A 21,907-nucleotide genomic window follows, 5' to 3' on the forward strand; every position below is an offset into this window, starting at 1 on the left:
CTAAAGAGGTGTTGCCAGAATTTGCAAGAGAAATAAGCAACCAGGTCTATGAAAACAAGACTAAAAGAAGCGACTATAATAGGCCACATTGTAACGCCCAAACCACACCTATGCATAAGGTAACGGGTAGTGCAGGTGTTTTGCGGGTAAGGCAGGTGTCCCAGAATAGCAACTTTTGCGGGGGAAAAATTTCCTAAATCCAATATTAGTGGCTTTAGTGACTTCGGCCCGGAATAGGGCCCATTCTGACCACCTGCCCACTGCACCAAGACATCACAGACACATACTGACCACAGATTACACAACACTAAGAGAGTTTGAAAACATGAATAATGACAACAAACTTCCTTATCTTTTGGGTGAAGAACAACAATGTGCAAACACAGCAGTAAAGGCGGTTACACACCGGCGAATATGCGAATATACGCAAAATTCGGACTCGTTCCGAATAATTAAAAGACGCTTTTTCGCTCCATGTACGCTTGCATTGACTTTATAAGGTTTTTAAAAAAAACGTATTATTCGCATGAAAAAATCGCCCCGGTGTGTAAGGACCTTTAGATGTGTGAGCTGTTGTGACAGCTATAGGACAAGGATGTCTAATGGAATACATCCACCGTAAGGCCTACAAATCATTGTGTGTATTCCATGCAATAGTCAGTACATAGAAATACTAAACAGAGCAACTGCCGTTAAACACACTTGAGACAATTGCTGCTATTTGTTCCAAAGGATTTATACAAAGTGAAGTGAATGAGAAACATTGAAATAATACTGAGAGAGAGACAGAGACAGAGAGAGAGAGAGAGAGAGAGAGAGAGAGAGAGAGAGCGAGCGAGCGAGAGAGAGGGATCCTAAAATAGAGTTCAACAGTTCAGCACTGAACGCCTCACAACAGAACTGAAACAGGAAAACTATTTTGTCAAGGCTGGCAATGTCTTGGCTTGTTGTCACCGCACACAGAGTCACTTTACATCAGTGCTGACAGTCTCTCTGTGCCCTCTGCTACGATCCAGCACACAGTCATCCTGTCCTGTCACAGTCACTGACACTGATGTGTGCGTGTGTGTGTGTGTGTGTGTGTGTGTGTGTGTGTGTGTGTGTGTGTGTGTGTGTGTGTGTGTGTGTGTGTGTGTGTGTGTGTGTGTGTGTGTGTGTGTGTGTGTGTGTGTGTGTCACAGTCAGTAACACAGATGTTAGCTGTTCTTGTTGTCACAGAGGTTAGCCGTGACATCCACTACGCAACACACAAAACAACACTCACTACGCATCCACCAGAGCTGGAAAAAAAAAATCACAATTTTTCTAAAATAGCAGGCACTCGGGCACTCGCACGGCACTCGGTGCCGCGCTATGAGCTTGTAGAGAGCTGCTATTTTTGAATGGCCAAAGAAATCTAAAAATGGGTTAAAATATCTTTACATTTCATTTTAGAATTTCCATTTCTGCTAAGCAGCAAGCGTTATTATGCTTAAATGATTTTAAGTTAAATCAGAACAAATCTGCATGACTGTAAAGACGAAACAGAAGCGGGGAGGAGGCTTAACATCCACTTTATCCTCTGATCATTTTCAGAGCTTCCGTTCTCCAGACTGTATGACAGAAGCATTTGAACGTTGTGGGAGACAACAGTCTGGCACGCTAGACTATTAATATACAGTCTTACAGTCATTTGCTCTAATTACTAAAGTACTTCCTACTGTACAGTATTTCTAACTGACTAAGACAAGAACGTCTTGTTTTCGTCACCTTTGTTCTGTAGATAATAATGTATTCTATCCAACTGATGTCAGGCGACAGACTGACATTTTGGTAAGGCTGCTTGGGAATGACTCTCTCTCTCTCTCTCTCTCTCTCTCTCTCTCTCTCTCTCTCTCTCTCTCTCTCTCTCTCTCTCTGGTGGAAAAATTACTCAAATGTTTTACATAAGTAAAAGTATCAATACTGCAATGTAGAAATACTCTGTTACTTGTAAAAGTCCGGTATTCAATATTTACTTGAGTAAAAGTACAAAGGTATTGGTATCAACATGTACTTAAAGTACCAAACGTATAAAGTAATCATTACGCAGAATGTCCCATTTGAAGTTTTCTGATGCATTACAAAAAAGAAAATTCCAGATCTACAAGCTCACAATGCGTCGCATCGCATGAGCTTGCAGATCGGCTATTTTTAAAATGGCCGAAATGTATATAGGGCTGAAGTGGTTAGTGTTTTGTAATAACAATCAAAATCTACAAAGTAACTAGTAACTAAAGTTTTAAAATAATTGAAGTGGAGTAAAAAACTATAATATCTGCCTCCGAGATGTAGTGGAGTAGAAGTAAAAGTACTGAAATTTGGAAATTCTCCAGTAAAGTCAAAATACCTCAAAATTGTACTTGAGTACAGTACTTGAGTAAATGTACTTATAGTTACTTTACGCCACTCTCCCTCCCTCCCTCCCTCCATGGGTGCACCAGGTGCACTGCTTCATGTCCCCAGCTGGGAGCTGTCTGGGACTAATTGAGCTGAGAGAGAGAGAGAGAGAGAGAGAGAGAGAGAGAGAGAGAGAGAGAGAGAGAGATGAGCTTTATGTTAATGAAGTCCAAATCCATTTGACACCACCTGGGGAAGGGCAGCTATAGGCCCCCCTTTCCTCTGTCTAAGATTTACTTTATTGGGCCTTCATTGAGGATGACTTGTACTTTATTGACGCTTTAGTCTCACTGAGTTTTATTGGGCAGTGAGTCTGAGCTCACCTCACGTTGCTTTGTATCCCACATGAGCTGCACTTTACTATGAAGAGTGTACAATGTTACCAGATGATAGTTGCCAATTCAACGCTTGGCTTGGATACTACTACTCTCTGTCCGTCCGTCCGTCCGTCCGTCCGTCCGTGTGTGTGTGTGTGTGTGTGTGTGTGTGTGTGTGTGTGTGTGTGTGTGTGTGTGTGTGTGTGTGTGTGTGTGTGTGTGTGTGTGTGTGTGTGTGTGTGTGTGTGTGTGTAAAATAACTGAGTACATTTACTCAAGTACTTAGGAACAATTTTGAGGTACTTTTACTTTACTGGAGTATTTCCACATTTCAGTACTTTCACTACTAATCTACTCCACTACATCTCAGAGGCAAATATTATACTTTTACTCCACTACAATTATTTGACAACATCAGTTACTAGTTACTTTGTATATTTAGATTATTATCACAAAACATACATTAACCACTTCAGCCCTATGTATATTTCAGCCATTTGAAAATAGCCGATCTACAAGCTCACAATGCGTCGCGATGCGGCACATTCTGAGCTTGTAGATCGGCTATTTTCAAAAGATTTTTATACATCTTAAACATTTGAAAACTTGTGAAATGGGACATTCTGCACAATGAGTACTTTCTACTTTTGGCACTTTAAGTACATTTTGATAGCAATACTTTTGTACTTTCATTGTACCTACATTAGCAGTATTGATATTTTAACTTAAGTTTTAAAAAAAAGTACTTTTTCCACCACTGCATATAGTAGGCTACACAGTGACATGTGTGTGTACTCTATTTACTATTACACACGGCTCTCATGTCATGTCAGCGTATTCCACAGATAGAACATGAGTTGTAGCGTGTGTAGCCTCCAGCCTCACTGCTGTAATGTTGACAGTGTTGTTGGTCCACAGAGAGACTAAACAATGACAAAACAAAAACGCACTCAGTGCAGTAACAATCCTTCATTCCCATCAAAGCCACTGGAACGAGGTCTGTTTGATTCCACACAAACACTGTTAAAGACAAGTTAAGTCAAAGGATGGTAAACATTAAGAGCTCAGTGCTTCTCAGCATGGGGTCAAAGGGGTCCTTGAGGGGTCCATGAGGGGGGTCCAGGGGGGTCCGCAGATAAGAGGAACCGTTTAAACACTTCAACCATATTTTATGCTTTCAGAAATGTTGAAAATTAGCTAAAAACAGCCAATCTACGAGCTCAAAACATTGTCCGTTCTCTGTTTGTTTTTTTTTACGTTTTAGCCGATGATAACATGCCCAAAATATGGACGCCAGGTTAATTTCATTGTGGTTAATTTCATTGTTATTTCACCAAATAGAAGGTCATCCAACGAGAGAATCTAATCAGAATGACTATTCACATAATAGGGTTTCTCTCTCTACAACTACAGAATAAGACAGTTGTACAATTCTGTAAAACTAGCCTAATCTAACAACCAAACTCTTATCTTATGGGGGGGTCCCTGGCACTGAATCTTTTCAGATGCGGGTCCGATGGCCTAGTACATATCAATGTGGCGGTCCTTGACATGAAAACGATTGAGAACTCTACAGGAGTCACCGACTTTGATCCGTGCTCTGTGTCTATGGTTATTCACTATGGATGTATACGTTTTTTCTTTTACCCTGAATTAAAAACAACAGCAACAACAACAATCTTCTTCTTAATTTTTGACGGTAAGAAAGAAAGTACAAAATATCTTATCTTTGCTCAGGACACAGTACACACTATCTGGGTAGGAGGTGGACATTTAGACATCTTCATTTGAATGCAGAAAACATAATGGCTGTTTAAACATGATGTGAGGTTACACAACCCCACAGCCCACAACCACAGCATTGTGCTGATGCAGATGGCAAAACACATCCTGGAGGAGAAGCCTGCGTTGTCATTATTATGACCAAACATCTCCCTCAACATCTCCAGATCTGCAGCCATGCATGTGAGACAGTGGAAGAGCAGCCAGGTGGCTCCTATGCCTTCAGCTGACCACTCAGCTTAATTAAGAGACAAAACACACTTCCAGTGGTGGAAAGTAACTAAGTACATTTACTCAAGCACTGTACTTACAGTTTTTCACGATTGTTAACACACGTTTCTCAAAACTGCACACACAAAACTTAAAACCTCACACACAAAATGCTAAACCCTACACTCCCTTCGCAAGATGACTCTTTGCCATCAAATCTCTTAACTGTTCACAAAATGGAACTTGTGTTTTCATTTGGTACACACAGCCATATTTTCAAATGACACACACATACCATTCATTACAGTACACACAACTAAGCATGTGCTGCACACTACCAAGCATTTACAGCACACTGCAGGGAAAAATTGAAAACACAATCATATAAATGGAACACACAATATGAATGACAATGACTCTGGAGAATGAGCCATTTCTCCTTTTGTAAAAAAAACTAATATGCAGCCAAAAACATTTTTATTTCTCTACATGATTTAGGCATCAAGCCTCCGGTTCATGTCTGGCCAGAGGGCCTGATCCACATCACAGGCAATGTTTTCGCTGGCCAAGCAGCGTTGGAAGAAACGCCTTGAGTGGCGCATGAAGCCCTGACAGGCCTCAACAGTGACATTGCCACAAGCCTCCTCCATGGCCTGGAGCAGTGGGACCCGGCTCTGTGGGTTCCGTTCATATACCTGCCACCTCCAAGCTGAAAAGAACTCCTCCATGGGATTCAGGAAAGGAGAATAAGGTGGAAGGTACAGAACGGAAAAATGTGGGTGGTCCTGGAACCACTCACGCACCTGAGCAACGCGGTGAAACTCACATTGTCCCAGGTGAAAATTGCTCACCAGACCTGAATGTTTAGAGATTTGAATATTTGTGTGTTGTAGGTTGATACTTTGAGATTTTACGTGAGAAGTGTGTGCAACAACTGAACATTGTGTGTAGTGTTTGGACAACAAGGTGTGTTGTAGATTGATGCTTTGAGATTTTACATGAGAAGTGTGTGCAACAACTGAACATTGTGTGTAGTGTTTGGAGGTGATCATGTAATTGACATCAGAGTGTAAAGAAGGAAAGTCAGAGTCTAATGCAGATAAGGGCGTGTGAAGTAGTGCTAAATTGGGTCGAGCGATTAGTACACGAAGTGAAGGGTGTGCAAATTGTGCCGAATATTCGCTTTTTGTGTGTTAACAATTGTGAAAAACTGTGAGTGCAATTTTGAGGTAGGCCTACTTTTACTTTACTGGAGTATTTCCAATTGTCAATACTTTTACTTCTACTCCAGTACGTCTCAGAGGCAAATATTGTACTTTTTTACTCCGCTACAATTATTTGAAAACTTTAGTAACTAGTTACTTTGTAGATTTGGATTATTATTATAAAACATACATTATCCACTTCAGCCCTATTCAAACCTTGGCTATTTTCAAAATATTTTAATACGCTTTGTACATATGATACCTCGTGAAACGGGACATTGCATAAAGTTAAGACTTGTTAAAGCATTTTCAGCAAATTGATTTCTAATATCTACAAGTACAATGTCTTGTGAAATGTGATATATAACCATATGCCATTAGAAACTGCTACAAATCGCACTGTTTCAGCTGGAAGTGAGATTCCCCATTTTAGTAAATGAGGCAGCCTAGAGGGCGGAGCCATTGAGTACACCTTCCGTATGTCACTGATCACATGAACCTCAATCAATTCTCCAGTTCTAGTCAACATAGAAGGGGGGGGGGGCTTATTTCTTATTTCCACACAACAGCTCTAAGGTATATTATGACATGGTTCAATGTTGAAAATGAGTGGTGTTCCCCTTTAAGCGGTTAAAGATCTGTCCTCCCTCTCAGATATCCATTAGTTCTCATCTGGCCCTCACTGATTGGACAACCACGTTAATTGACCCATTAAGAACCGCCCACCCCTACGGAGCACAGTTTTATCATTCCCCCCGCTATTACCAGGGAGCCAATCGGGATGCCCCGTGTGGCGTGCCCCGCCCCTGCCCTATAACAGCCCCCATGAGCCTGCTGACACCTGGGTCCGGGGGGAGGGGCAGGGGGTCCGAGGGGGGGTGGGGGTCTGTGTAATTGCAGCCATTTAGGGGGCTTGAATGGCCAGCTGAGGACAGAGCCGGATGGATGAGTGGAAGGAGTCTTTGGATCATATTTTACATTGATGGATGGATGTATGCTGGTAGGACACACAGACAGTACAGGGCCACAGCCGGCAGACAGACAGGCTGCCGGTAACCAGTGGTGGAAAAAGGACTACATTTTTTTAGTAAAAGTAAGTAAAAGTCCGGTAATCAAAATTTACTTGATTAAAAGTACAAAAGTATTGGCATCAAATATATACATAAAGTACCAAAAGTAAAAGTACTCATTGTGCAGAAGGTCCCATTTCACAAGTTCAAAATGTATAAATTTCTTTTTGGAAAATAGCAGATCTACAAGCTCACAAGCTCTCAATTCCCCCAGTGCCGGTGCCCACATCTGCGTTCCGACGTGCACGTCCTCACACCACCACCTGAGGGAGACAAGAAAATATCGCATCTGCCCGTCTGCTTTGCACTAATCTCTCAAGAACAGATTCAGAGCTACGCTACTGAATCTGTCGAGAGCCCCGTTCAGAACGTGTGCGCGTTAGCTTACAAGTGGGCGTGCCTTCAGATCAGGAAGCAGGTCGCGCTTTACCCAATCAAATGTAGTGGGCGGGATTTACTGTCTGTGCGCTCCCTTCCCAGAAGTTCCCACTGAAAACAAACCAAAACTCATTTAACAATAGCGTCCTTGAAGCAGACAAAACCACGGAAAGATATTCACATTTTAACTTGCTCTTTCATCATAGAATCAAGTGGGCTTATAACCAAAACGATCCATGTTCTCTGGGAGAAGTGGTGTTAGTGTTCCGTGTAGAAATATTGTTAGTGGGAATGAAAACATAAGCGCACCACCGGAAGTGGAGCGCTGAGGGCAGACCAAAAACCCGGTTTCCTTGCACACGGGTGCTCCATTGAGCTCGGCCCAGAGCCAAGTGAAAGAGTAAAAAACAGCAGAGGGCGCTGTTTTTCCTTTTTATTTGGCGATGGGTTCCCAGATTGGCTTTGCACTAACATAGCATTTAGATGTGCCCTGTCCACAGAAAAATCCTCTGTGTTAATATATCCATTTGTAAATCTGAGAGTGTGACCAATTATGGGTCCATTTGGTTACATTTGTACCCTCCCAGAGTAAAATTAAAGGTAGGGTAAGTGATTTACTTTGGTTAGAATTAGTGTTAAACAGCGCTAGCGCTAGCTCTATATTGTGATAGTATACTCATTGCTATTAGAGTGTTTGTTCAGAAAAGGAGTCTCCATGTCTCTCCAGCTCTTTATTAAACAGAAAATGCATTTTCAGTGCTCTCTCCTGATTGGCTTACATTTTGTCACCTACCTTAAAATGTACGTATATTCTGTTTACTAAAGCGCTGGAGAGACCCCTGTGACCGAACAAACTCTCTGTAGCAATGACTACTATCAGAATATAGTACTTTAACCTTTTTAACAAAAAAACAAAAAAATAGCAAAAATATCACTTACCCTATTTTACTGTGTATGCTCTTAGTAAAAAAACATTCATGCTTTTGCATGCACTGAGAACGAGATTATTGATTGTGGGCCCCTGTGCTTGAGACAGAAGAAAACATGTTTTTTTGTTGTCTAACATTGTTGTCTATGGGCAGGTCCAGTCCAGTCTGCACACTTATACACACACACGCACACGCGCACGCACGCACGCACGCACGCACGCACGCACGCACGCACGCACGCACACACACACACACACACACACACACACACACACACACACACACACACACACACACACACACACACACACACACACACACACACACACACACACACACACACACACACACACACACACACACACACACACACACACACACACACACACACACACACACACACACACAGTGCCAGCCTCCAGGGTGTAATCTACCCTGATGCCTTGGAGATGTGCTCCTTCTAATGGATGTGTGCAGTTAAGACCACTGTCTCTGCTGGTAAGTAATGAAGTACATTTACTCACGTGCTGTACTTACTTTGCTGAAGTGTTTTTCCATATTTTATACGTTATACTGCACATATTGTACGTTTTACTCCACACAATTATTTGAAAACTTTAACTACTTTGCAGATTTACATTATTATTACCAAACATACATTAACCACTTAAGTCCTGTTTTATACGCTGGCTAAAAGCTTGTAGATTTTTTAGATCTAGTAAAAAAAGAATTGTAATGGGTCATTCTACACTTCTACGTTTGGTACTAAGTACCACAACTTTTGTATTTTTACTGAAGTACATTTTCTTATGTACTGTAGGCCTAACAGAGTATTTCTGTGTTATTATTGTTACTTTTACCCGAGTAAAACCTCAGAGTACTTCTACCAGCGCCGCGCGCAGCGCGAGAGCGCACACACACACACACACACACACACACACACACACACACACACACACACACACACACACACACACACACACACACACACACACACACACACACACACACACACACACACACACACACACACACACACACACACACACACACAGAGAGAGACAGAGAGAGAGAGAGAGAGACAGTGAGAGAGAGAGAGAGAGAGAGATGAGAGGATTGGCAGAAATGTCATCTATGACTGCCTCCCTGCTGCCTCCCTGTGGCCTTTTAATGTCAGTGCAGCCATTCATTTAAAGACACACAGCCTTCACTGAGGCCTTTCAACTGCACTTCAAAACAACAACACGCTTAAATATCAGCATCACTTCCAGCAGCACCCTCTGTGACACAGGTCCTGAGCTGGAGTGGTGGAAAGCAAAGTAGGCTACTGTACCCCTAGAACACTAACAATTAAGTAGTAACTTAAGTTTTCAAGTAATTGTAGTGTAAAGAGTAAAAAGTACAATATTTGCCTCTGAGATGTAGTGGAGTAGAAGTAAAAGTGTTGAAAATTGGAAATACTCCAGTAAAGTAAAAAAATCACACCCAGTGTGAAGTGGGCGGTGTGGTCATCACAGTGGTCATTTTCTTTGGTCCCCTCATCTTTCTGTGCTAAAAAAGTCATCATTTTCTATTTTGTTCTCAAAATCGGTTTCTTCTTTTCTCATTTCAGCCATAGCGATCTTTGGGTTCTTCTTTACCTCTCTCACCAAGACTCCTCTCCCCTCATTGCGCAGTTTAGCCAAACGGATTATGTTGGCCACTCTGTTCTTAGAAATCTTAAGTGCAGCGGAGATTCTTTTGTAACCTTGACCAGATCTGTGCCTTGCCACAATTCTGTCTTTGAGTTCTTCGGGCAGTTCCTTCGATCTCATGATTCTCATTTGCTCTGACATACACTATGAGATATACTGTCTTATATAGACAGGTGTGTGCCTTTCCCAATCAAGTCCAATCAATATAATTAAACACAGCTGGATTCCAATGAAGGTGTAGAACCATCTCAAGGATGATCAGACGAAATGGACAGCATCTAAGTTATATATACGAGTGTTACATCAAAGTGGTTTTATATTAATTTCATCATGTGTCTCACTAGCCAATCACAGCACGTGACACATACACCCCTAGTATAACATGATGAAACCCAGTGTGAAGTGGGTGGTGTGGTCATAACAGTGGTCATCATAGTGATGGAAGCTCACCTCCCAAAAAAAATGATTTTTGGAAGTCCATAATCTTATTTATAGGTTATTAATGTCATTATGTGTCTCGCTAGCCAATCACAGTGCTGAATAGAGTCAGCCAATAGAGCCAATCACAGTACAGCTAGGGGTCTACTAATGAGCCAATCACAATGCAGGAAACTAATACTAATGAGGTGTCCCAACCCCACTTATAGGGGCGGCTACACCGCCCAAAAATACCTCAAAATTGTACTCAAGTATAGTACTTACTTGAGTAAATGTACTTAGTTACTTTACACCACTGGGATCAGCCATCATCAACGTCAAAGCCATTGAATCCAACACATATAAAGGTTATACGTGTGAGATGCAGGAGAGCGTCAGTGATGAACAGCTCTTTACTGTAGAGCCTGTCAGAGGAGGCATGCGGGTCGGGACAATAAGCTATAAAACAAAGCCATCACAATATCCCATTGAGACTGAAGAACCCTGTCATTTTTTTTATATCTGTGGGCTAATAAAAAATAGCACATCTACAAGCTCGTAGCGCGGCACTCAGCTTGTAGATCTGCTATTTTTGAAAACATTGTGAAAGTCTGTGCAAATCTTTTGAATATATATAATTTCTTTAAGCGGGCATTTTTAACTAAAATCTTTGCTTCTGGGGATTCTACAAAATGTCTTCTAAATCTTTATTTTTTTTCTTTTAAATGGATGTTTCTATATCAGTGGATCTCAAACTTTTTTCATGTCAAGGACCCCCAAAATGATATGTATTTGGCCGCGGACCCCCATCTCAAAATATTTTGTAATAGGGACCCCCAGAAGCAAAGATCTGAGTCAAAACAATTAAATATATTCAAATATTTGCACAAATGTTCACAATATATATATATTTTTGCAGATCTACGAGCTCATAGCGCAGCACTCAGTGCCGCGCTATGAGCTTGTAGATTTTTGAATAGCCAAAGAAATCTTAAAATGACAGAGATACGTTCCTGGTCTTAATGGCTTATGCACGGCTTCTCTCAAGGCGCTTCACAAGAAGCTTTTCCGACAGTCGACAGTCCATCACAACACCTGTCTCTGTACGTTAGCACTGACTGGTAGCATTGCACTGTTTCATGATATTGTATTACAGTCAATACAACTTTTTTTCCCAACACTATTCCAAATCCAGCCACATTACCGACCTTAAAAATGACACATTTGACTTAACTACTTCAAACCTAGGGTCCCTATTTTTTTTATTTATCATACTGTAGGCAAAAATGGACAAAAACAAAAAGTCAATACAATATGGTAACATGTTGTGAGCATGTAGATCTGTTTTCATCTTTTTGGCAACACTTCTGGTCCAACCCTATCGCCAGAGGAAACGTTGTCATTGAACGTTTCTCCAGAAACGTTCAACGACAACGTTTCTGGACCACAAAAACGTTTTTTTTTCCTTCAGTTTACTGTACTTTGCAAAGGTATTGCATAAGGACAGAAAAAGGAATAATGCTTTCGCCGTCTTTTGTTTTAAATGGAAAGTCTGTTCAATTGTTTTAATTATTTTTAACTTATTTAAACTTTTTTGTGAGTTAAGCTATTTTAGTTTTAGTTTAGTTTAATTTTTGTTCCTAGCTCACCTATGTGTTCTGTAGTATGTGATTATGTAGTGTCTCTGTAGTAGGCTACTCTGTGTATTTATTTTTAAGGTTGGGTTAGGTTAGGTTTAGGATTCGGAATTGGGGTTAGGGTTAGGGTTTAGGTTTAGGGTCTAGGAGTTAGGGTTAGGATCAGGTTTAGGGTTGGGTATAATACTAATTCAGGTTTAAGTTTAGGTATAAGATAAGGTTTTAAAATTAGTGTTACTAATTGTGTTTTTTTTAGTAGCTACACGTGTAGCCAGCTGTAACTAGGATTTCATCCTAGTCTTGTTATTTATTTTTTTATTTTTTATTTTTTTTACACCTTTGAACCTATGAAATTGAACTGATTTCTCCTCTCATCCTTGCCCCATTCTTCCCTAAGTGGAAAACCCATTCAAAGCCCCTTCACTTGTAGATTGTGGAAAGGTTCAGCGGCAGGGGGAATGACGACAAGTTCGACCTATAAGAACTACACTGATCTAATAACACGGATCGTCCTTGGTAACATCTTCAGAGGGACACCAACATCATCACTATAAATATATGGAAATAGTGTGTCAGTGAAAGTGTCTGTGAAGGTGTGTAGGTCTGCGTTAGTATCAGGATCAGAGAAGGACAGCTCTCCTCTGTTCCAGTCCAGTTGGACTCTGATCCTCCAGGGTTTCTGATTCACTGGGAGAGCAGTGAATGACAACGGTCTGCACTTTGCTTTGTATTCACCATTGAGAAATATTATTCTCCAGCATTGACCCCCTCTGTCTCCCTTCCTCTGGTAAGACTCTGCTAACACACCTACTGACCAGCATCTATTTTCTCCAACCTCAACATCCCAGCTGTGAGTCCCGGAGTTAAAGCCCTCAGAACCCAGGACACAGCTGAAGTAGTCAAACCTCTCTGGGTTGTCGGGAAGCTGCTGTCTTTCTCCACGTCTCACACTGGTCAGGTCACCAGACACGGTTAACGATGGATAGGCAGTGTTGGGGTCCAGAATGACAGGAGTGTAGGACACAATGTCCTTCATCTTGTCCCAGACTCTGAAGGTCAGGTTGCCCAGGTGTTTGGCCTCGTCTATCAGTGCTCCTGAGTCCAGCTGTGGGTCCTGCAGTGTGAGCGTGACTCTTTCCACTGTTGTCTTGTGGTTCTGCAGGAATGAGACGTGTTCAGCTCTCAGCTCCACCTCTACGGCTCTGATTGCGCTTGAAAGAGTTGATATCTCTCTGTTCAGAGCCTCAATCTTCTCCTTCATCATCCGAGTCTTCCGCTGCTCTTCCTCCCTAAGCGCAGAAATCCTAGCCTCCTCTTCCTCTTGTAGAAACTCATGAAGCTTCTTAAACTGTTCCATAATCTTCCTCTCTGTGTTCTGGGCCCGGACCTTAATGTGTTCTGCTGCTTGGTCACAGTTTTTTTTAAGTTCATTAAAGACCTTTAGTTTCTCCCGCGAGAGCTTTAGTGATTCCTTGGCTTCTTCCTGCATGTGATCTGTTTTTCGACGTTTCTCCTGCAAGAAGGTATCGCACACGTTCTTCAGAACGCGAACACAGGGTGGATCGCTCACCCAAGATATTTTCTTGCAAAGCGGACATTCCTTCGTCCTCTTATGTGTCCACCATTCCTGCAGGCAGGCTTTACAGAAGCTGTGGCTACACGGCAGGACGACAGGATGTCTAAATATGTCTTTACACACAGAACAGGAAAAGTTCTCTTCTGAAAAGGATAGCTGTGCTTTAATAGAAGCCATGTTTTCCAAGTCTCTGGGTGAGGATACAAACACGACAGCCGGTCAGTCGGGGTAAAAAAACAAAGGCACAGGTTGGGTCAATACTCCTTCATGAGCTGTTGGAAAACAGTCAGTGCTGCGTTCTTGTTTCAGTTTGTCTTCAAATAGCCAATTTAGAGTTGATACCCTGTCGTCACTGTGCGGATCAAACTAGTATATAATGTGATATTGATGATGTCAGTGTGGTAATCCATATTTGGACAAGATCGGAGGACAGTGGTAAAGTGCCAGACCACCACTGTGGAGGTTGTGGTTTGAATCCACCGTCCAGGCTTTGTCGAGTGTCTACACGAACACAATTGGCCCGTGTTCGGGGGAGGGAAGCCGGCCGGGGAGGGTGATGTCACTGCACACACAGTATACGGGCTAGGGGCGGAGTCTGTCAGCAGGGAGTGTTGGGTGGGAAGAGTAGAACGAAGGCTATACATCCTTCCGGTGGGGGCTCCTCACTGGCAGGTGGGTTCAGTAGGATACAACAGAAGTGACAACACACAAATGTGTGTGGGAATTAATTAGCATAACGACTACATTAGGGAGAAAAAGGGGTAAAAGGCAAAAAAACTAAACAAACATAAAAAAGAGCGGAGGACAGCCGACAAGACACGGCGAAGATGCAGGGGTGAACAGCGTTTCTACGACATACGGTGAAACCTTTCTCATTTGTGGTGCTCCCTATGAGCAAAAGTTAAAGCGCTTTTGGAGGTGCGCTCAACATGAAATTCCAATGTGGGGTTGATTGGATGTTGCGTTTGTACCCCCGTCCCCCCCCACATCCCTATTCTGTTTCATTATAACTTCCTTTTTTCCATTATTTTATTCAAATGTCATTTTATGGCGTGTCTCGTTTGCTCTCTCTCTTAATGCTCTGTGTCTTAATGTGTGTCATGTTTCATGTAAAGCACTTTGCATTGTCTTGTTGTCGAAATGTGCTTTGCAAATACACTGGCCTCGTTAATAGCACATAATGTGGGCCGTGAAATAACCGGATGAAGAGAACATCGAAGAGACACAAAACAAGTAAGATTGAAGATCTTTACGGCAAGCAACTCTCACATTCCTGTTTTTAAGTTTAATTTAAAAGATGAACACACCTACCAATGGAAACCCAATGGAGTGGCACCATAATATTTGGGTGCATTTGTAAATACGCTCAAATATGCTCTGATTTCATTTCAGAGCGCTCTGATATCAGTTCATTTACGTACGCTTATTGTCCATATTCGTCTTTCTAAACGCATGCAAATGAATGTTACTCTATCCCGTGTGTGAACATGATCATAATAAACGTGTTTTGTTACACAAGTCGGTGTGCATTCTCAGAGTTAATATAAGACCTTTATATAGACCCTCCAGAAAAACGCGGGCAAAAATCCATGATTATGCGGGCTAAAACTCTTGATTATGCGGGCTAAAATCCTTGATTTTGCAATGACATAATGTGGGATTTTTTGCAATTTTATGCGGTGAAATTGCGGGAAGTTGCGAAATATGCGGAAAGTTGTGAAAAGTTGTGAAATATGCGGAAATATTCTATGCGAATCGCATATTATGCGATGCGATGCGCATATCATGCGATGCGATGCAGCCTTTTTGACAGACAGACAGACAGATGGATAAATAGAGAGATTCAACATGATCATGTTAATGAGTTCCAAATGAATCCTGTATGTATTTGCTGCAGACCCCTGCAACAAGTTAGTTTTTTTTAAAAATCGATTTATAAGCTCGAAACGCAGCGCAAAGGACGCATTTTGAGCTTGTAGATCTTCTACTTTTGCTATTTTGTGAATTAGATTCCTGAAAAGTATACAGTAACAGTTTTGGACGTGTGAAGTTTCCACCCCGACAGATCTAGCGGTATAGTCTGGCAGATCAAAGCACATCAGCCAGACTGTGGTGATCATGTTTAAAAGACTGAAAGAACAGGCCTATCAGCTTTGTCTGAACAACTCTGAAAACATGAAAGGAGCTTTAGATGATGAGCTGATAGCGTGTGCGTGTGTGTGTGTGTGTGTGTGTGTGTGTGTGTGTGTGTGTGTGTGTGTGTGTGTGTGTGTGTGTGTGTGCGTGTGTGTGTGTGCACGCAAACTACATAGTAGAATTTGAGAAGTAGACAATGTGAGGACAATTTCTCTTGGTCCTCTTCTGTTCAACTTTACAACGAGGAAAAGCCTTGTCTGTCTGTCTGTCTGTCTGTCTGTCTGTTTGTCTGTCTGTCTGTCTGTCTGTCTGTCTGTCTGTCTGTCTTTCTGTGTGTAAAGTGAACACATCAGTTAAGATAGTTTTGACCAACAGATGGCAGTGTCGTGTCACTGAAGCAGCTCACAGGTCACATACATTGTTTGTCTAAAATCTAAATTAATCATATTTCTTAACCAATCCTGTGTATTGTTAAGATTAGTTTATCAACCTTTTGAAATGACAAGGAACCCAGTTTGAGAAACATTGCACCACGGATGGACCCCCATTTGAAATAATAATAATAATAATAATAATAATAATAATTATTATTATTTATCTCTGTGACCCCATCTACACTGTAAAACAGTGTCAATTTAACTCTGCATTTGCACACTGAGCGTGTGCAAATGGAACTAACTATTCCCAATTATCAATCAGCTGGGTGGACCCCCTGGAGCCACCTCAATGTCCCCGGACCACACGTTGAACCACTGAGCTATAACTGCCAACGAGTCGAGCGTTGACATGTTTGCTCAACGTGCTTGCATCGCGACACGTTGCAAGCTTGTAGATCTGCTATTTTCAAACATTTTAGTACTTTTACTTTTGGTACTTTAAGTACATTTTGATACCAATACTTTTGTACTTTTCCTCAAGTAAATGTTGAATTCTGGGATTTTTACTAGTAACAGAGTACTTCTACATTGCCGTATTGATACTTTTGCTTAAGTAAAACATTCGAGTACTTTTTACACCACTGTCACACAAGTTCAACAGTGACGGTTTCTGCCATAACTCGGTTTTTCAATGAGCACTTGTGCATCTACGCAGCAACAAACAGGAATATATCAGCGTCTCTCCTGAAAGCAGTCACATGTCACTGGAAGCACGTTCTGAAATGTGTGTCCTGGAGGAATGATGATGTTCATCATGTTCTAGCGTCAGCATTATTCTGCACCTCCCACAGATTGAGCTGAAACAGCTGCAAACTCTAGCTGTATATTATCATTGCTGTCGGGCAGAAACCTCTTATCTCCACGTTCAGTGGTGGAAAGTAACTAAGTACATTTACTTAAGTACTGTACTTAAGTACAATTTTCAGGCATTTGTACTTTACTTGAGTATTTCCAATTTCCAATACTTTTACTTACTAGTTACTTTGAAGATTTTGATTATAATTTTATAAAATTTACATTAACCACTTCAGCCTATACATTTCCGCCATTTGACAATAGCAGATCTACAAGCTGTGTCATGATTATAATTCAAGATTAAAAAAAGAAAACAAATATCCGTGCAGTAAGTTCTCTCCTCAAAGGCAAATCACAGAATATAAACACAAAATAAAATGAAACATATAACACAAGCTGACACATTATGTAACTCCACTAGCATCACACAGTGTAAAAGCTTAAGAAGTAATACTCTCATCTAAATTGGGCAACAATGTTTAGGAATTTATGAAATACAGGACTTGTTTCATTGCAAGAAAAAAAAGAAAAAAAAAATACGGCCAAAGATTGAATCATCAAAGATTGATATAAAACACTGTTGGGTCTGAAATAAAAATTTAAGCAATCAATAGCAATCATGTCCAGCATAAACCATGATTACAGTTCTCCTTCTGAACTAAGCACCTGCGGCCATTAATCAATGTTTAATCATTGATTCATGTGACTGTTATTCATGACAGAATGGAGTAAACAGTGACACGGCTGTGTTTACTGTTTACTTTTTTAATTAGTGGCTTCACTTGCTACTAATTGGTCAGGCCAATTAGCAGGGATATTTTTGTTTGAATGACAAGGCAATAACCTTTATTTATTTTTCAGGATGTTGTTTATCATAACGCCTGTAGGTCAATGGGGAACAACATAATAATAATAATAGTAATAATAATAATAATAATAATAATAATAATAATAATAATAATAATAATAATAATAATAATAATAAGTGTAATAATAATAATAATAATACACTTTATTTATATAGCACCTTTCATGACATGAAATGCAGCCCAAAGTGCTTTACATAAAAAAAAGAGATCAACAAAATAAAAACAACACAATATGAAACAAGAACATGGGGTTTGGGGACCCACATGGGGTCCTTGAAGGAGTCCCAGGGGGTCCCCAGCTAAATCATTGATAGTTAGGAGGAACCAAATGGACCCTTACAGGTCTGTAATTCTGAGAGTGTACAAATGGAACCAAATGGACCCTTACAGGTCTGTAACTCTGAGAGTGTACGAATGTAGCCTGGCATGGCCAGACTAATATCACTGCGTAGATATCAGTCTGGAATCTCTGTGTGGAACCTGCATTTCCGAGGGGCAAATTAAAAAAATGCCTCTGGTGATAAACCTGCCCCATATTTTCATACTGGGCTCTGATTGGTCCCTCACAACTTTGGAGGGAGAGAAATGGAATGGAACCAAACGGACCCTTACAGGTCTGTAACTCTGAGAGTGTACACATGGAAACAAATGGACCCTTACAGGTCTGTTACTCTGAGAGTGTACACATGGAACCAAATGGACGAAACAACACAGCTTTCACCATTGGAACGTACACATTGTTACATTTGATGAGTTTATTTTGTCATAGCGCAACATATGGTGAAGTATTGTAGTGCAGGTCATTGCAACAACCACCGATCTTGTGAGAAATAAAAACGGGACCACCAAATATTCTAAACTTTCTGCGATTCTGCCAATAATCATATTCTTTGAGACACATCCGAGTTTTTGCCGGGTCAAACAAGGAAATCACGTGACGTTGATCCCCTTCCCCTATTCGCTCATACTAGGACATGACGTATGATTGTGTAGGCAGAAGAATAGAAGTTATAAATAACTCTGGTTTTGTCGTTTCAAAGAGTCAATAAGTAATTTTTTTCCTGTCCTTAAAGAGTGTAAGCCGCTTGGACGACTACGCTACTACTACAACAACAAGAATTACTTTTCAGAGTGTTAACTGCGGTTAATGAGGGAAGTTTGGCAGACTTGAATGGTAGCCCTAGAATGTCTGTGATGTTACATACATTTCATGTATTCCAAATACACAGCCATATCCCCGCCCGGTTAGCAGACTGATCTCCGAGGCATAAAAGTTCTCTCTGTACTCACCCAATAATTAATTCCTAAGACTTGGAGTCAGATATTGTCCTCTAGTTTCATTTCCATTTGAAAGTTCTGGCAGAAAACGTGTGTTTAGTAAAATATCGCCACTTTTTCACGAGCTTCACACATTCTCTCCAGGCGAAGGGCCCGGAATGAGTACAGGACTGAACATATGAAAACTTCCTTTGGGAAGCACAAATGTATGGGGCACACCGTTGGCAGGTGGTGTGATTAATCACCCCACAGCAATCACAACGCACCTGTCAATTGTGTGCCCCATACGTTTGTGCTTCTCAAACATCTATGTTCCCAAAGCAAGTTTTCATTTGTTCAGTCCAGCACTCATTTCGTGTCCGGCCCCATTACTGACAGAGAATCTCGTCGAAAAGTGGAGATATTTTACTAAACACACGTTTTCTGCCAGAACGTTCAAATGCATATGAAACTAGAGGACAATATCTGACTCCAAGTCTTACAAATTAATCATTGGGTTAGTACACACGCAGCGCAGAGAAGATTTATGCCGCGGAGATCAGTCTGCTAACCGGGCGGGGATAGGGCCAATCTATGGCTGTGTATTTGGAATACATGAAATGTAATGTAACATCACAGACATTCTAGGGCTAACATGAATGGATACAGTATATACGTAAATGCAACAATGTACTAAAAATGTACTAAAGAACGCCAAATGAGGAATAATTACGGCCGGCCCGTGCCATAACAACGGTGAGTTCATTTATAGCCTTTCCATAAGTTGTTTGTTTGCCCGATGCTGTGCAGTGGTTCTGTGTGTTATCGTTGATTTGAATTCATGTATAATGCATGCATGCAACTATATTATGCAACATAGCGCAAAGACCAAGGGGAACAAGAGCAATTAATTAATTAATTAACCCCCACAAGGGTAGATTCAGATTTGTGATAAATGAATAGTGCTTTAAGTGGTAAAGTCTAAAGTGGCATTGCAGCTGTGAGGCCACACTTACACCCCACAGCACCCTACATCTACACAGGGATTATCTACCAGTACAGTAACACCCCACAGCACCCTCCATCTACAGGGGGCAAGCAGCACAGTAACACCCCCTACACTCTACATCTACAGGGACAAGCCTGCCAGGGTTGTCAAGCTCCAAATTGAATAACAATTGAACAATTCCGGAGGTCACCAGCAAGAACAACTTAATCTACAGAGGCTCTAATCCAATTTGTTGTGGCTGTGACCCTCCTCCTCCTCCTCCTCCTCCTCCTCCTCTCTCTCTGTGAGGAATGGGAACCATCCTTCCTCTTCCTCTATAGGCTCATCAATCTGCTCTGCTCCAGCATGGGCTGATGTGGAAAGCAGCCCGGCTGAGGAGAGCCTCCTGGCAGTCAGCCAGTGGAAAAACCTTCTCAGATTAGTAGCAATACCACAATGTAGAAATAATTACATCTAAAAGGCCTGTATTCACAATCTCACCCCGAGTAAAAGTACAAACGTATTGGCATCAATATACTGTGTACTAGAGATGCGCAAATCACGGTTTTAGCCACGGTTGCCGCGGATAACCACAGTTTGGGTGGATTTGGGTCAATCAAATAAAGTTTATTATTATATTAAATATTGATTAATATTGGATAAACCGCGGATTAAATAATGTGTGGAATACATTAATGACATCTATCTATTAGGCATATTATAGCTTTTAAAAGCACGAAATCTCGGTGTGTTTGTAGTATTTTAATATTACGTAATTTTCCATCAGGCAAAAATTAGCCGCCTACTACACGTGCTATGCCGGCAAGGGGTAGCCTGGTAAACCCCCCCGCCCCCCTTCCGGAAATCTCATTTGCATTTGATTTCAGGAAGGAGTCTGGCCTGAGTGCCTGTCTGGGCGTTTCTTGCTCGTCCATAAAATGGACGAGCAGTGTTCAGTGTTCTCGCTCATTGTTCTGTGATTGACAGCGGAGGTTGGCCAATCAGGTGGAACCCGAGTGAACCCAAATGGAGAGTGCAGCCGACAAAAATGGAACGGGCGGCCATTGAAATTCTGTCCGCTGTTTTGGTTTCGGTTTTAAAACTTCAAAACGCTGTTAAACTTCTTTTTTGAGGCACGGAATTTACTTTTAAGATATCGTTCGGATATAATTTAGTTGTTTAACTTCATATATGTGGTCAATTAATCATGACAGAGTCTATTTTTTTTTTAAATCAGAGAACCGGGAGCGGCTAACCTATTTTCGGCATAGCCTTTTCAAAAGTCCCCCTGTCTGGTGGTCGGGGAAACAAACTGCTGATTGGTAGCCTGGTTCCAGACCATAGACCCCGCCCACTCTCTGAGAGAGCTCCACGCAGCTTCAGTCTGATAATCAGGCTAGCTGATTGGCTGAAGGGGAACGAACTGCTGATTGGCTGAAGGGGTTGTCAGTCAACGGTATTACTCCCGCCCAGCTCCAGCCCACAGACAAAAAGCCAAACCGGCCCCCATGCCAGACTCACTCCTGATATCAAATGGAAATGAGATATCCGGAGGGAGGGGTTTACCAGGCTAGGCAAGGGGTCCTTTCACTTCCAAACAACAACACAGTGGACGCGATATATTATAACTCTATGAGTGGACGCAAGGCAGAGAGAGAAACTTAACGGAGGATTTAAAACAACATAAAAAAAGAAGGGATGAATAAAAGTTTGGCGTGGGAGTGATTTAGTTAAATTCTTAACCCTGCCGACGATGAGTCAAGTGCTGGATGTCTTATGAAAAGTTGCGATG

At 41.5% G+C, this 21,907-nt stretch overlaps 1 protein-coding gene across 1 annotated transcript in view; it reads right to left on the bottom strand.

Annotated features, from left to right (window-relative positions):
* LOC308082046 (E3 ubiquitin-protein ligase TRIM35-like) overlaps nt 1-21,907 on the bottom strand; it is a gene marked incomplete at both ends in the record, with an annotated part of 105,011 nt that overhangs the window by 4,277 nt on the left and 78,827 nt on the right. The window contains 2 exons of the mRNA XM_080423656.1: nt 12,599-13,456; nt 13,628-13,823. Of these exons, the coding sequence (XP_080279782.1) occupies nt 12,599-13,456; nt 13,628-13,823 (1,054 nt within the window). The remainder of the gene's footprint in view (nt 1-12,598; nt 13,457-13,627; nt 13,824-21,907) is intronic.

Source organism: Gymnoscopelus braueri (genome assembly GCF_963280865.1).
Source record: "Gymnoscopelus braueri genome assembly, chromosome: 3".
Taxonomy (NCBI): Eukaryota; Metazoa; Chordata; class Actinopteri; order Myctophiformes; family Myctophidae; genus Gymnoscopelus; species Gymnoscopelus braueri.